Source organism: Scomber japonicus, chromosome 21 (assembly GCF_027409825.1).
Source record: "Scomber japonicus isolate fScoJap1 chromosome 21, fScoJap1.pri, whole genome shotgun sequence".
NCBI classification, from domain to species: domain Eukaryota; kingdom Metazoa; phylum Chordata; class Actinopteri; order Scombriformes; family Scombridae; genus Scomber; species Scomber japonicus.
In genome coordinates this window covers 16,739,893-16,756,821 of record NC_070598.1, presented here as the reverse complement: position 1 = coordinate 16,756,821, position 16,929 = coordinate 16,739,893, and the positions used below count along the sequence as shown (strand labels likewise).

The 16,929-nt window shown below is 39.0% G+C and overlaps 2 protein-coding genes across 2 annotated transcripts; one reads left to right on the top strand and one right to left on the bottom strand.

Annotated features, from left to right (window-relative positions):
* Positions 1-628: 628 nt before the first annotated feature.
* pkia (cAMP-dependent protein kinase inhibitor alpha) lies at positions 629-1,893 on the bottom strand. The gene is made up of 2 exons (XM_053342309.1): positions 1,743-1,893; positions 629-705 (listed from the first exon to the last, which is right to left on the bottom strand). Exons 1-2 carry the CDS (start codon positions 1,891-1,893, stop codon positions 629-631), a joined length of 228 nt encoding a protein of 75 aa, XP_053198284.1.
* A 4,880-nt stretch (positions 1,894-6,773) lies between these two features.
* zc2hc1a (zinc finger, C2HC-type containing 1A) lies at positions 6,774-16,274 on the top strand. Its single transcript, XM_053342336.1, has 10 exons — positions 6,774-6,789; positions 7,769-7,842; positions 9,479-9,595; positions 9,969-9,995; positions 11,387-11,528; positions 11,744-11,901; positions 13,734-13,839; positions 13,971-14,046; positions 15,052-15,156; positions 15,704-16,274. The coding sequence occupies exons 1-10, from the start codon at positions 6,774-6,776 to the stop codon at positions 15,837-15,839; spliced, it is 957 nt and encodes a 318-aa protein (XP_053198311.1). The 3' UTR covers positions 15,840-16,274.
* Positions 16,275-16,929: the final 655 nt, after the last annotated feature.

The following is a 16,929-nucleotide window of genomic DNA, read 5'->3' as shown; positions in this document are numbered from 1 at the left end:
CTCCAAATTAAACAAACATACAAAAAAACTATTGCATGGAGGGGAATTAAAAAACAAGCACTGATAGAAGGAGCGCATGTGTGCAGGCATTGATCCAAGAAAAGCAGAGGAAGAGTAGGTGTCCAATCACAATCTTGGGTTCCTTGGAAATGCAGCCATATCAGTGGTGATTCAAGTCGAGGGGGAAGAAGGGAAGACAATATTTTACTTCTGCAGCTACACTTGGGCTTACCCCAAACACCTTAAATGGCCTCTGTTCCCTTCACTCCTTTCCTCTCAGGATCACTGACACTTGAACAGGGCTGGTTTATGGTTGCTGACGTGATGCTGCGTTCACTGGGCATCACATCTGATCCTGGATCAGTAACCCCCGAAGAAAAGGCAGCAAGGAAAGGAGGCTTTTTAAGGAACTTGGAGCACACCCAAATGCAAAAAGGGAGACTGCGCTTTGGTTGCCATAGCGATGACTTGCAAATTGTGGGATGGTGGCAGTAGAGGATTTTGCTGTGTCTTTTCATAGTCATAAGATGCAACTGGCCAGCTCCAGTCAGGGGTCTAGCACTCAGGGATTAGGTAGACAAGAAATAGTGGTTGTTTGAGTTCACAAATGTGTGCAGCTCTTTGCCGCTCAGCTGCCCTCAGCTTGAGTCTCCTCTTCTTTAGCTGAAGAGCTCTTGTTTTTCTCAGTGTCTTCTCCATCATCACCTGACAGACAGAGTAAGAATGATTGGGATAGTCAGTTTCATGCATAAGTTACTACTTGTGAAGTCAGTGATGCGAATGAGGTTGGTTGAATCAGCAGCAATGAAATGAGTGGGAAGAGATATCAACAAGGTAGAACCAGGACTGATCATCACTATAGTGTATGTCAAACTGTGCAAAACCAGATACCAGATGGTAATCAAGCAGACTGTGATTGACAGCAACATGGTTATTAAACATGTACTTGCTGAACCCAGAAGGAGGAGGACTTTGGATAGGGGTCAATACTATTCCTGGCACATGCTGGATCTTTGATCTGATAGACTTACTTACATTCAGTGAAGCACTTCCATACTGAACTGAATAATCACTGAACTCTGCACTTGATTTACTCAACACTGCTCATCGTATTTGTGACTTATTTCTTATACACATGCTTTTTTTTCTTTGTAAATTGTGGACTTTGTTTGAAAAGACTAGCACAGGAAGAGAAGTGAATGTTTGCACGTTGGCACTGGTTGCACATTACTGCTGGATATACTGTATTTGTATTTCCTTAATAAAGATCCTCTTAAAAGGAAAAAACCTGGCTGAAAAGCCTGAGCTAAGCCACAGACTCTCTCCTCACACGCTCAAGTTCCCAGTCAGCTGTGTTCACAGGCTGCTGCGCAAAGGTATTAAAAAAAGGAAGAAAAAAGACTCAACTCATAACAGCTCATAAAATAATGAAGACCAAAGTTCAAGGTCCTCTAACTACCAAACATCCGATATCTGAGATGATAATGTATGTGTTGAGGTGTGCTCCTTATGTATATTGACAGATGGTCTGTTGATAGTAAAAGCCTAAATCAGCTGCAACCCAAACAGAATCTGAACAAAAGTCAAAGATCTCTGGGTGCAGGGTTACATCCACAGGTACATTACAATTACCTAGAAACAAGCAGCTTTAATAAAGAGATAAGACTTTGTTATGTGATTTTGGTCCTTTCTAGGTCCTTAAGTATTTGTATATTGCCATTATGACCCCTGATGTTTCTCACCTGACTTGTTGATGTTGAGCTGTGCCAGACTCTGGGACAGGTCAGCGGGTCCCTGCTCTCCAGAAGCTGCTGGGAGGTCATGGATGGCGTTCCTGCGGCCGGACCGTCGAGAGGCGATGAAGTCCTCATAGGTCGCCTCCACATCCGTCATTGCTGACACACCTCACCATAGCAGGGCCTGGCACACGCAGCAACACACACTTTACCAGAAACGAAGGTACATGTGGACACGATGCATTGTTTGTGAAAATGATGAAGATAATTTGTGCAATTTGTCCTAAATAGCTTCAGACAATTTGACCCATCTGCAGTTTATGTTGGCATGAAGAAAGTGACACTGGTTTCCCCATTCACTCAGTCAATGCATCCCTCCCTCCTCTTTTCTTATGACCTAATCCAGATTAATCTATTTTAATCTCAGTCTAGAGTACGGGCTATACCAGTGACACAAAGGAGATGAATTCTGCACAAGAAATAGGCTACTGGACAGTGGAATGGAAACAAAAATGAGTTCATGAACTGATGCTGTACAGCAACCAAAAAAGCACACACGCACAAAGACGTAATAATGTCATGAGGAGGACAGCATTGTATTCAAATGTCATCTCACTTGGAATAAGCATGAGGCACTACCAAAGCTGGGTTGCCACAGAGATTTAGGTTAAACCCCTCTGTTGATATACTAACATTCTGTATCAATCTGTCCCAGTGAGGCTGCTCTTCAGCATGGAGTAGTTCTGGCTTCCCTGCCCCATTTTCACTCATTAAAACTAGTCAGTCTGACATTTTTTTGATCTTCATTGATTTTAAATTTACACACTTACAAGAGAAAGACTTGCAGAAAGAAAACCAAGCTTCTCTGAGACCTTACATACATTAAGGTTTTCATCCAGTCTAAATATTAGGTTTTAAAGTAAGAGGGGAATTGCAAAAAATGACCTCAGCTCCCACATCCATTTGGAGCTATTTTCAGAGCCGGCCCAAGCTGTGATTGACCGTGGCTATTTTTGGACGCCTCTTCTGTCACCATCTGAGCACGCTCCCACTCAGCTGTCATTCTCAAAATGGTGTCAAGATGGGCAAGACTCAACTGATTTTTATCCATGTACAACTGTCAGTCTCAACATGGGAAACAAGAGACATAAGATGATTATTCTCCAAGTATCTGCTCGGACACAAACGTGATTCTGTGTTGCTGGGGTTTTTTTTTTAAGATCTGAATGATGAAGTCTTATACAGGAGCTACTCTCTTTGTAAAATAATGAATGCTGATAATAAAATAAATGGAAAATCTGTTAACGTCTGCATAAATCTGAAATACAGTCAAATGAGGAACACACTTCTTGTTGTAACTCCAAATCTTTTATCTTTAGATATTTTAGACTCAAGATTCTTGGCATGTGTTTCTCATATGCTATGAAATATTAATTGACAGTTTACATTATTTAATCACACTGTTTCACCCATGACGTAGAATGTCAGTAGTGTAGCAATGTGCATGTGTGACGCTCATGCTCCCATGTGGGAACTGGGAGCTCAGCTGTCCAGGACAACAATGTATTGAGCACAGGCACCAAACAAATGATCAAATCACTGGATAATACAACAGGCCAGTATGATCTGTCCTCTCTATCACTGACTTAAAAAATGAAAATGAAAAAAAAACTTGGCTGCTCCTACTCTGCACCCATTTGATTTGCTGGACTGCCAAACAGAAAATTAGCAGTGAGTGTGGTAGTGAAGAGGACAGTAAAAGAAATGGAGTCTCACAAATGTATGCCAGTGTTATTCTAGGTGACCTGGGAATAACTGGGACTGATACCCAACACTCTCTCCCTTTCCCTCTCATGCACACACACACAAAGACACACTATACACTTCTGCACTGCAAAGAAAAGTAAACATTTTTATACCTAACTATAAAATCACACATATCTCAATACCTTTTCAATAGGAGCTTGCAAAGTATTTCAGTGTTATTTCTACATCCTGTTACATCTATAGATTATATGACTATGCCAGGATTAGCAAAGTAATTAATCAAATGCCCTTCCCCATTATTCAGTATGAGCTGTGATTAGTCCATAGAAAACATTTGACATAGTTTAATATAAATAGGCTAATTGATGTCAGCATTTATCATCTATTAAGTGTTAAGAGGAGGCGCTACAGCTTAGTCTTGCACAATGGGATCCAAATAAATAACATAAGCATTGTTTACAAAATAAAGACCTAACCTTCACACACAGACATGTTATTAATGGTGCAGGAGGAACACAATACGCTCAAACTGATTTCCATAACAGATCAACAGCCATTTGTTTTTCCTCTAATGACAAAGACCCCCACAGTGGTGCCAGTGCATGCAAATAAACGTTACACATGGAATAATCATGCAACATACTACAGTCTGCTTCTACAGTTATTATTATTATTATTATTATTATTATTATTATCAGAGGGGTACCTGTTTGGGTTAAAGGGCTTCGGAATATTCGCAGGGGTCAATCACGTCAGTTTAAACGGCACTTCGGTATTCCCCGGCGCGCTCCTGAATGAGGATTTACCCATGTCAAGTTGACGCCAGCCAACACACAAATACTTCCGGGTATGCTTATCAAAATAAAGCATTTTCCTGAAGCACATTCAGGGATTTAAATAAATGTATTTGCATCACAACTTTATACCTATAACTCATAATTCCCACGTATGTGTATGACCTATGTATTAATGTATTTACTTTGATAGTATTTCAGTAGTGCTTCCATCCATGCAACATATTCATCAGTAAAGAATAAAAGAATGAGACTAATATGATACGATAAATGTATCACATATATCACAGTGGTGTTCAATCAGTCACTTGCATATAGGGCCTCGTATGAGTATAACATATTATCATTCAGATATATTATATTTATATGATTTTTCAAAATTAAATAAGAGGAGAAACTCTTTAAGATGCACCATCTGGTTTTCCAGACACATAATAAAAAACATTAATTGTAACAGTGATAATAAATGACAATTTACAAAGTAATCAATCAACAAAGTAACGTCTTTAGGGATATAACATATTAGGGATCTCACACCATCCCAAACACCACCTGCTACATCTGTACAAAATTGAACGGGAAGTAAAATAAATGAACACATCAAATAACATAATATCGAAGTATTTAGTCTATTTATAAGCTAAAATGAGGGTCAACACAATCAAAAACAAGACCAAGAATATGTAAGGTAAACAAGGGAACAGGTCTTAATGTCATGGAAAAAGTATTTGTAAATAAGTAAGGCAAATTATTCCTGTCTGATGAAGCTTAAATAGGTGTGTATGTATTATATACGACATTTTTAATAAGAAAAACAGTAATTACTGTTAAGCAAGTATGTATTAGTGGTTTGTGTTGTCCAAACATGAACCCAGAAGGACCACTTCTCAGCTACAAGGTCAGATGTCAGACCAGACAGGGCATTATATGTCTAGTGTGTGTGTGTGTGTGTGTGTGTGTGTGTGTGTGTGTGTGTGTGTGTGTGTGTGTGTGTGTGTGTGTGTGTGTGTGACAGAGAGAAAGAGAAGAGAGAGAGAATCACCACAGAGAGTCAGTGTGAGAACAGTGATCTTGTTGTGATGAAGGAACAGAGACCATAGCCATTCATCAGTAAACACGTTTACTGTGGCCTCATAGCATCTGGCTGTGAATTACTCCATTCACAAGACGCATGTGCTCAATATGCCAAACCGGGAACTTCGGAGTGTTGCTTTGGCCAAGTATTTAAGCTAACAAAGACAAGGGTAGGATAGGAATGGGGGAACATGGTTGTGCCCAACAAATGCCAATGCCATTCAGGTTGATGTCTATGTGCTGTGAATAAACTAAGATAATCTTTGGAAGACATTATGTCATGTTTTAATTCAAGGACAGAAAATCTACGAGCTTATTTGCTGTTAGTGAAACCTACACTAACTACAATTAGAATTTGGACAAAAAAGATGAATGAATGAATGAAAAAAGAATATAGATAACTTAGTCATTGACTTGTATTCAAAATATAGAAATGTTGAGATAAGCATGGCGTTTACAAAAAAGATATTTAAAGAAAACCTCTTCAAAAACGAGGAGCTACTTTAATGCCATAATTGGAACAACAATGTAAACTTGGGAATGGGGGTTGCCTCCCACGCCCCACCTACTGGTCAAAGTACTCACTGCATTAACACAAAGCGTGCAGCAACAACCAATCAAATGCACGGTTGTTAGCACGTGGAGCGGCATCAGACAGGCCAGTTGCTATTGGTTGCCAAAGATCAGTGACTTCAAGATAGTCCATTTTCCTTCGCTTTCAAATTATACCTGCAGGCGGCAACTGATTACAAACCACCTCACCATTTGATATTATTATCCTTATGATTCAGCTTGCTTTCTATTGTTTTTATTGTATGTGAATTCTCTTGTTTGCTTTTATTATTCATTTTGTGCTTCTGTCTATGTACTCTGTAAAGTAGAGCACTTTCAATTGCCTTTAGGTATGAAATGTCTTAGCCTATATTTACAGTTACCTTTCCATGTTAGATATCCCAAGAGGATCCGAGGCTGGGGAATCGGGGATAGAAGATTAATTATTGTCTAGATGCATATAACTGAAGATAATCCACGTTTTATGACCCACTACTGTCAGATATAGTCACGCTTTGCGCCTATATAAGAAAAGACCTGTTCATTATGCTTAATGCATAATTACGCCACCATTACCACAATATTGATACAAAACGATTTAATGCAATGTATCCAGGGAAAAAGGTACAGCCACATATATTTGTTTGTGTGTGTGTGTGTGTGTGTGTGTGTGTGTGTGTGTGTGTGTGTGTGTGTGTGTGTGTGTGTGTGTGTAAAGCCTATGATTTGAGACTGTTTCCTTTGTGTTTAAACGAAGTCGGAAGTGTTGGTGGGGGGAACTCTCTCACTTCTCCGGCTGCTTTCTGGCCATTTGTAACAGCAGCAGCATCAGACAAGGGATAACCTAATGATGGAAGAATTTGAAGGTGAGTGAATTTGCAGTGCAGGTGTTTGATTTTTTTGAGCAGTTTTGTGGAAGAGTCGTACCCCCAACTTCCCGGTTGAATGCTTCCCATTTTGGGATTCACCATTGCTTCGGCTGGCCCGTTTTTGACAGCGACCTCCTTTTTGTTTTGGGATTTAGCCCAAGTAATGCTAGGTAACGTTCAGGCCAAAGATGAAGCTAGCTGCTGGCTGTGACTGGGTGTGTTCCCTACATTAGCTGTACGAACCACCCAGTGCTATCATGCTGCTAACTCATGAACATTGAACTGAATTTAAGCATTGTATTGTAACTAGGCACGGTCTGAAATGGGTTGTATTGAATGGTAGCTACCGTTTGACACATAACTGAAGCGTTTGTTCGACGGTTCATATTTTTTAAGGTTAGCTTCGGTTTCAGCATGTCTAAGTTAGCCATTTTGTTAATATGTTTTAAATATTGGTGTAGTCCCTGTTAAATAAATCAAAGGCAGACATTGGTCATGTTGTGGTTGTGCTATTGTGCCAACAACAATAGCCGAATCAGAATGTATGAGACTAAAAGTAGCAATTTACCATGTATCATAACAACCTCAATGTTTTTGGTTTTCAAAGTGGGGTCCCTTGAGGATGTTCCAGGGGATCACCAGCAAAAAGGGGGATCATCTATTTTCACTGAAATACCACTCCTAAGTAATACAGTGCAAGCATGTATGGCTATTTTAGTCATGGGTTTCACACACTTACTGTAATAAAACATCTAAAAGCAAAAATCTTATCAGATGGGGGACCCTGGGACAAAATCTTGTCAAATGGGGATCCATGGTCCAATTTATGTCAGTTCAGGGGTCCTTGATGTGACATAGTGTGAGGACCACTGATTTAATCAGCATGACAAATGTTGGCCATCTGTGGACTATTTCTGTTCTTCATGTCATGTCACCTCCTTCACTACATTCATAATGTAATCTGTTATCCTTGCAGATGGCGAAGCTCCTCCTATTGGGGATCTGGCTCAATGTAACACCTGTAAAAGATCCTTCAACCCTAAAGTCCTGGTAAAAATAAGCACTCCTTCATCACTGCTTTAATACAGAAAAGGCACACAGTGTAATAGTCAGAAGACTGGGCAGCAGTAAAACGTTAATTATGGTGCAGTAGGTTCAATTCAGTCAAAATGTGAGAATATATGGTTATTCATTTGTGATCAAATACAGAAGATTTATTGTGTTGAGCATATGCCAAGACATGCCAAACTTGCTGTGTTGGCAGTATTTTCCACAATTATTATCAGCTGACAGTATATCAGCTGTTTAGCCAATAGTGTATCATTGGCCACAATCCACGCAACCAGTAGGGCTTTCTGAAGAGCTCTTTGTAGGGAAAGTGAGAATCCCTGCAGTAAAACTATGCAGTATAACAAAAGTGTAACACTTTTAGCTTCATGATTGAGTTACAGATTATTGACCTCCCGTTGTGCTAAAATGTTTTGTTGTTAAATCTAAATCTAGTAGTGCAGACTGTAGAACGTAGTCACCATGCAATGGAATTAGTTAAAAAGGCATCAGACTAAAAACAAATGCAATATGTGTAGGAAACCATTTTAAAAGGGCGTCCTTTCACAGTGAGATCTAATGACGATTGGTCTCAGAACACTTTATTTCTGTGTAAGGTTGTTGGGATGCATATTTTTATTACCAACACTCTGTTTGCTGCCATCATCTCTTACCACACATGACGTAAACATAATGTAGACTTACTTAAATGATTTCAATAATTTAATGGAACATATTGTTTGTCATTAGAGGAAATACACACAAGCACTCACACAGGCTTCATTGGCTGATGGTGCATTAGTGCCGATTAGTGCATTACTATAGGCACAGTGAGTGTCTTTATCTAGTGCACACATGTCTAGGCACGGGGCAATCTGAACATTTCATGTTACAATTATCCTGGCCAAAGTAATTGCAATGAATCATATTATCTTTATAGTCATCAAAATATGCTTAAAAATGCACTAAAACATACTGGAATCGTATTACTTTACATTTGATTAAGAAACAAATATTTTTATAGCATCCTAGTACATGTACCTTTTTTTTTGTGAACATTTTTTTGAGTGAAAAACAAACAAGGACAGAATCTGACACATTCTCAGACTGTGGCCAACACCCAGCAGCCACAATCACAGAAAGTGTAGCTATCAATCTGAGTCAAGCATTCCCATTTCAGCCTTCTGCAATGGTGACCACAAATGACTAGAAAGGTGCAGGCTCCCCCTTGTGGCAGACAGCAATTACAATTAAATCAGGACATCAATAGTTACTGTATGTTAGACAGCTTTTTCAAGTCCCTAGTTAGGATTTTCACGATTATCTTGATAATGAGTAATCACCACTATCAAATCACTTTCAGTGTTTTTTCAATATAAGATAAAATCTTATATCCTCCCATGAGCTTTTGCTTTGGATTCAACATTTTTCTCTTTTTCCTGACATTTTGTAGAGCAAATAACTAACTGATTCAACTAGAAAATAAAATTATTAACTGCAGCTGTAGATGCAATATTAAGGTTGATGGTTCTCCTGGTCTGATGTCTTAAATGTTACACAAGCATCTTTGTCAATAAGATTTTGTGTAAAAGAGGTGTTACATTTGCTGTTATTTGCTTATCGTTTTTTCTTTCTATAGGAGAAACATGCTAAAATCTGTCAAAAGTCAGCGGCTAAAAGGAGGAGGGTTTTTGACTCCAGTAGACAGAGAGCTGAGGGCACAGACATCTCTGTACTCAAACCCATCAAACCAAAGGTAAGACTACACCTGAGATGGTAGTGGAAATCCAGTCTAACCCAAATTTAAGTGTACTTTGATGGTTTCCAAGAGGAAGAAAGTGTTTAACTACGTACATTCCAGTCAGAAAAACAATTTTGGTTGAATTTCACACACTGTTGAAAACATTGATTTCATAACACTGTCATGTACACATTTATCTTTTGAGGATCGTGTTTATCTAGTCTCATTGTAAAAAATGTACCACTGTTTCTTTAACTTGAGGTCATTCATTCATACATTCACTATTAATACCAAGAGTCATGACACAGTTCTAGCTTAGATATTGATATCACAAGTCAGGAAGTTGTAGATTATGGTCAAATGTAAACCACTTTCAATTGTATTTCAGTCACAAAGTGCTTCTTCTTCTGAGAAAGTAAGTTGATTTGTCTCTTTTTAATTTGTCAGTTATTTCTGTATGTATGATTTTTAGTGGCACAGATTATCCACTGAAGCCCAGAAGGCTTTCACTCACTGTTACTTGCTTTATAGATTCTGATTTCCTTTCTTTTTTGTTTGTAGTCGTCTTGAACAATCTGGGGGGGTGTTCACTCAATCATAGTGTTAATAGTTTAAGAAGCAAAATCTGTGTTTTCCTTTCCTACCCACAGTCTATGACTGACTGTGATTAAATGTATCCCCTTGTATTTTTATTTTCTTGAACCACTGCCGTCTTAATCTTTTCTGGCTGCACTACATCTCTTGAAACTATCATAGACTCATATTACTGTTTGATAAACCACCTTAAAACAACAGAGCTGAAGATCCCTTCAGTAACTAGGTGGATTTTTCTGCCCAGTTGAAAGTCTATGCCTTGTTAGGATTTCAACTCAAAAAACTAAACAATGTTGTCTTGGCTTCAGTTAACTGCTGCACACTCGCTCCAACCTGTCTTTGCTGAAATAACAATACCCTTAGTGGCATGAGCGTCTAGTTGGTATGTGATTGTGTCCGTATCAAATTGTTACTGCTGGAATTTGGACATCCAGTCTGCAATGACTCATTAAGTTGTCGGATTATAAAATGACATATGATGCAGTCAAATAAAGTTAATGTGTAAAGTAAATTCTGTGAATACTGCATGCTCAGAGGGAATAAAGGGAAATTTCTCTGTGTTTGTCAGAGAAACGCACTTAATGAACTTGAACTGTAATCCGCTAGGAGGAAGCAGGAAGCCAGTAAGGCTATCATGCTGCTACAAAAGGCAGCTCAGAGGACAGTGAACTACTTCTGTCAGAAATAATTAGCTTTAGAGGGGACTCAGATTGCCACTATGCAAAGAAAAAGGACTCTGTGATTTTCCTGTTTGTTTGTCTATTCAGCCTTGACGTGGAAAATAACAAAATGAATTAGTGGTAAGAATGAAGGCATGAGTGTCAGCTGATCCCTGACTACTAAGAAACAAAATTGAGCATTCAGTAAAACTGGGGCTATGATGACAAGGGTTTCCAGGTTGAGAAGGATTTTAATAAATATGGAATAGCATAAGCTAAGCCAAGAAAACGCTGCAGGTTATAACTGGCTTTCTGGTGGTTCAGTAACATTTTATTATTTGTTTGTTTAGGTTGAGAGTAATTAGAGAGCGAGAGAGAGAGGGGGTTGACCTCCTTTCCAAACCATGCAGTTGTCAGTCAGCTCATCAATAATGTGGCGACAAATTCAGTTGAATTCCTGATAGCACATCAGAATGACGGTAATGAGGTTCATCATCAATAGCCGTCTATGGCTGGTGTAAGAGAGCGTCTCCTCAATGTTTCCTCCTGCCAGGCAGAGCCACCTAAGAAGCAGTCCAACTGGCGCAAGAAACATGAGGACTTCATCGCTACCATCCGAGCTGCTAAGACGGTCACTCAGGTCATGAAGGATGGGGGACCTTTACCCCCACCTCCTCCTCCTACTTACGACCCAGGTAACATGCATCTCTACAGTAAATGGCTTTACCCAAGAAATAAACAAACAGAAAAAGTTGATCACAGGCAGACACATCATGGAGCATCAAGTAACTTACATGTTTATGTTCACCAAGCAAAAATGATTGTCTCTATATACAGGATTTATCTTATTGTACTAGATTTACAATAGATACATTTAGGTATGTTTTCTTACCACTTGCTTTGTCTTTAGACTATATCCAGTGTCCTTACTGTCAGCGGAGGTTCAACCAGGGTGCAGCTGACAGACACATTAAGTTCTGCCAGGAGCAGCATGCCCGTATGCCCAGCAAGGGCAAGCCAGGAGACACAAAGAAACCTCCTACTCGTACACAGACTGCACAGCTCGGCGTATGTATACACAAAGAGATTATGTTTTTTGTTTAATTTGAGTTTATTTTACTTGATTTGACGTCTTTGAGTCGGCATTTACAACCATTAACGTACGGTTTACAACCATTCGGGTTGTAAACAGACCTTTGTTTTCATGCACTAACTGTAATTTTAGTAATATAAAAAAGTATTGATGATACAGTGAATACTTTAAATTCACACATAGGTAATTTGTTGCTTACAGCTTTCTTTTTGTGACTAAAAAAACAGCATTGTTTACTAATAGCAAGCATAATCATTCATACACACACACACACACGTATATATGCACATATCTGTAAATTGTCAGTGACATGTTTACCAGTTTTCTACATTTTTACCATCACAGCTCTCTTTTCAGTGAGTGACAGCTCTCTCCACTGTTGCACTGCTACAACAGAGCTTTCCTTATATAGAGAAATTGAAAGTGGTAATATGATAATTACATTGACATGCCTGTCAATTTAGAATGATGATTCTGATTCACTAACATACACACAGTGATGGGAACAAATTGGTCAATGCACACATTAATCTGACTGTAACTTTGCATGCACATTTATTTTTCTGCACAAATTAAAAACATGTATACACACATATTATTGAATGAGGCCCATTGTGCATGTGTGGAAAGCTGTGGAAAGCTTCACAAAGCCATAACCAAATATTTGGTCGGGCAGTTCTCAATTCTGCATAGCTGCCAAATCTTTGTAGTTAAGAAGTGTTGTTGGTAAATGCATAACAAGTTGTCATCTGTTATTACCATGGCAGTACACCCACTTTGCAGCAGTAGTAGAATTACCAGTAGAGTAACTTAGCAACAGCTAAGCACATGACTGAGGAGTTAACTCTGCAGGCAATAAAAACAGCAGGTTTTCTAATAGGTCAATTATATTTGCTGGGAATCTGTGTAGTTCAGTCAGTTTTTCTGTTCTTATAGCTCTCACAGATATTCTTCACAGTATTTGAAATCATCGTATTGTATCTGTTTTTTAAAGCCAAACCCTCACACATGTTGTTGTATCTGAAGGTTTCTCAGTGCATGAACAACTTTTAAACAAGGCCCAAGTACACCCCAGGGTATGATGTGATTGCAGTTATGATCCATTTTCAGACGTCATTACAGCTTAACAGGAAGAGACTATACTCATGCAGTTATTGGCTCCTCGTGCACTGGACTGGGAGTGGTGAGTTAGAAATCTTATGATAGCAAGGAAGGGGAGTGTTTGCTCTCAGGCTGCATCTCTGATTAAGAGAACAGTTAAGTTTATATATAGCATCAAATCACAACAAAAGTTATGTCAAGGCACTTTTCACATAGAGCAGTTCAAGACAGTACTCTTTCATTTAATTTCTAAGAGATGTAACATTCCCCGACAGCGGCAAGGAAAAACTCCCCTTTTTAATTGGGTTAAGATATGATGTATTTGAGGATAGGGATTTTAAATTATGTTCTGGGTTTTAGGTGAAGCCAGTGCAGTGAAGCTAAGATGTGAGATTTTGATTTTGATTTGATATGTTAAATCATCAATTTCACCAGTTAAGTTATAAAATGGCAAACTCTGCTTCCTGTCATTATCAAATTATTAAGACTGGATGGCAGGGTGCTCTTTTGTAACCCTCACTTCATTTTCTATTCAAGAAAGCTGTACTACTACATACTGTATTACTGTACTGTATACTTACCGTGTCATTTCTGTGTGAGACTCTTTTTGTGTTCTCTAGCCAATGACCTCTATAGCTCTAGTTTTATATAATATATGTACTTATTACACCGCTTGTTTTTAGCCATTGTGCCTCTCTTTCTTCAGTACAAGCCTCCTGGTTCTGTAAAGAAGGCCAACTCTCCTGCTGTGTCAACCATACCTTCAGCCTCCTCCCGTTTACCTCAGAGATCAGGCTCTGGACAGTCCACTGGTAAGAGCGCAGCTGTGGTGATGATAGACTTTCAAGTTTTTCTTTAGTTACATCACAGTTATTACATTGACTACAGTAACACACACATTGCCTTGTTCTCCTCTCTCATTATTTGTTCTCTCCCTTTCAAGGAATCCCTTCCAGTAAGATCTCCTCTGCAGGTTCATTGAGGAGCAATCCCTCCGGCCTCACAAGCCCCCCATCTGGGTCAGTACACACATGTGCAACACATACAGCCACACATACTTCTTTTCAACCAAGGCAGTTGGAGGGCTGGTTCAGAGCCTGTGACTAATCTCAAACCAGCTCTTTGTGTTTTAACAGCCAAAGAACTGTCTTGCAACAAGGAAAACTGGTTCCAGAGCAGCACCAATACTTTGCTGGTCCAGGAAAGAGTGGATTATCATGGCCAACCAAAACCAAATTTATTGCATCCAGTCAGACTAAAAGCGGTCAATATGTCACTTTTTAATAAGAAAGTAACCATATAGATTCCCACATGTGGTCAGTCCTGTGTGGACATGAGGGACATGAGGGAGCCGCTGGGTGGTGTTACAACATATTTAGTGACCCATCAGATTCTGTGACCTGTAGTGAGGGAAGAAATTCTCAATTCCTTTAGCTACTAATGTAAAAGAATCTGATATATTAATACATTTAACAAAGTACATCATCAATACTGATGAGTCAATGCCTAAGCAGTCATTAGCAGTTTGCTCATAATGGCATACTTAATTGTTCATTTCGTAGGTTACTACAAGGGGAATTAAAGCTGTGATGTGATGTCTTCCATTGTTGTTGTGCTTGGTTCTTCTTCTTTTTTTCTATTTTATGATTGTTGGCAATCAACGTAGCAGTGTATTACCGCCACCCACTATGTTGGAGTGTGAAGTGCTTGAACTTGGTGTTAGTATTGCTGGGAAGCCAGAGGGTACAATTACATAATAATTTGGCTTTCTTTCCTATGGAAAAGGGGATAACAGACAACTGCAGCCTTGTTCTTTACTTCAATATACTGATGGTATTATTCCTCAGCTATTTTGTGCTTTCTGCTAACGATAGTATCCCTCATGGACAAATGTGTTGATATACTGTATTATCAGCACAATGATTCACTGACAAATACAATCATTGCGTAAAAAACAACCCCTCAAGTGGTTTTCATTTGCCATGTCTCTCTTCTCTTTTGTTTTTCTCTGTTCTGTGTGTTAGTGCGGGAAGTAAGACCCGATCAGTCGGCCCTGGCTACGGCTCTGCGAGGAACACTCAGTCTGGGATAGGACTCAACAAAAAGAAAGTAGACAACTACATAGCTAGGTGAGTCAGTTCGTACATTTGGTCAGAAGAAAGTTGTGTGAGAATGAATAAAAGAGCACAACAATAGAGACACCATATATGGTAAATGGACTGTACTTGTATAGTGCTTTTCTAGTCTTTATGACCACTTAAAGCAAATACAGTCTTTCTAAAGTATGCTGACCTCTTGTGGTTTGGTGATGTATTGCATACAGCTGTAGAGTCTGTTGCCATTCTTTAACTTGTTTGTATACACACTCTTGGTAGAATGCATGTCTAATTTGACAAAATGTGTTTTAATTGTTTTCAGATCTGCTTTGTTATGACTGACATTCATTTGCATATGTTCTAGCAAAATGGTGTTTTACACATAATCAACAACACTATTATTTACTTCATTTTCTTGGGGTTTGAAGTTATATTTTGTGTTTTTTTTTATCACAACACAGTGTACCTCAATATTGATTCAATTGATACTTATTATATCTTTTTGTATGTTATTCAAGAGCAACATTATTTAAACCTCTAGACATACTTTTTACTCTGCCATCTTTGTTCAATTTCTCAGACATGACATCGACGGTGAGAACGAAGTGGGCAATGGTGGGATGAAGAGTAAGTTCTGTCATGCTTGTGGAACCAAGTACCCCGTTGAATCCGCCAAATTCTGCTGCGAGTGTGGGATCAGGAGGATGTGTATGTGATGGAGGTCAGGAGCAGGAGAACGCAGAAGAAAGTAGGGATGGACTGGTACGCAAAATACCAACAGAGGGTTTCACCAAAGCTCCTAAGAATTTCAAAATTCATATACGTCTGTATTTTCAAAATTCAGTCTAGTTTCACAGCAGCAAAATGGTGTAATTGATCAATGACCTTACAGTGCTGTGTTTTGTTTTATTATTGTTGTTCAGCCTTCATATTAAGGCTGAGGGTTATCATTGGTGACTGATTACTATTATCTGCCCCTTTCATGACACAACATACAGTAATAGCCATAGTTTATCCTAAATGCTGCATTTGGTTAGTCCTTTTTTTTTTGGAGGATGATGGATCTTGGTGGTGAACTTAAGTTTGGTGAAAGTGCGATAAAGTTCATGGTATTAGAAGCTGACATGGCTGAAACGGGCGCATAATGCAGCTCATTTCTTTAGCTCTCACAGCTGGCTTCGTCCACATCTCTGCTGTTACACATGACCATTACTGCTGTGAAACTAGAGGTTACAGGGATTAACAATTTGTAATGAAGATAACTATTAATTAATAGTAACTCTTTCAGTCATGAGACTTTAAGGTCAAAAATGAATTTTATTGTCACTGGTCAATAATGAAGAGTTATGTAGAGCAGAGTCAGTATCAGCAATTGAAAATTGTTGGTGCATCCTTAGAAGAGGAGAAAGGAGAGAGAAAAGTAAGAGTAGATAAAAGCAAGGGGTGGGGTGGTAAAATGTGAAAAAGGAGATTAAGTAATAGTGTTGGTTGAGTCCTTACAGGTGGGTGTGATGGCCCTTGTATCTCGAGCCCCAGTCAACCGTGGTCTGAAATGCACCCCTTAATCCCATCTGCCTCTGCTCTCTCACAAACAGAATATGTTCCTCTTGATGTGCAATACAATTGACTACTGAAGAAAACAATGTGGGAGTTTTTCAAAGGAAATATTTTGGAATTAATTTAGGAAAGATATCACCTTTTATTGACAGGGACCAGTCCAAAACTGGACAAACTGTTGAAGGTGAGTCCTCCCTTTAAAGTCACTTTACAGGCAAAGGTTGTTTCCAGTTCCTGTCATGTTACCAT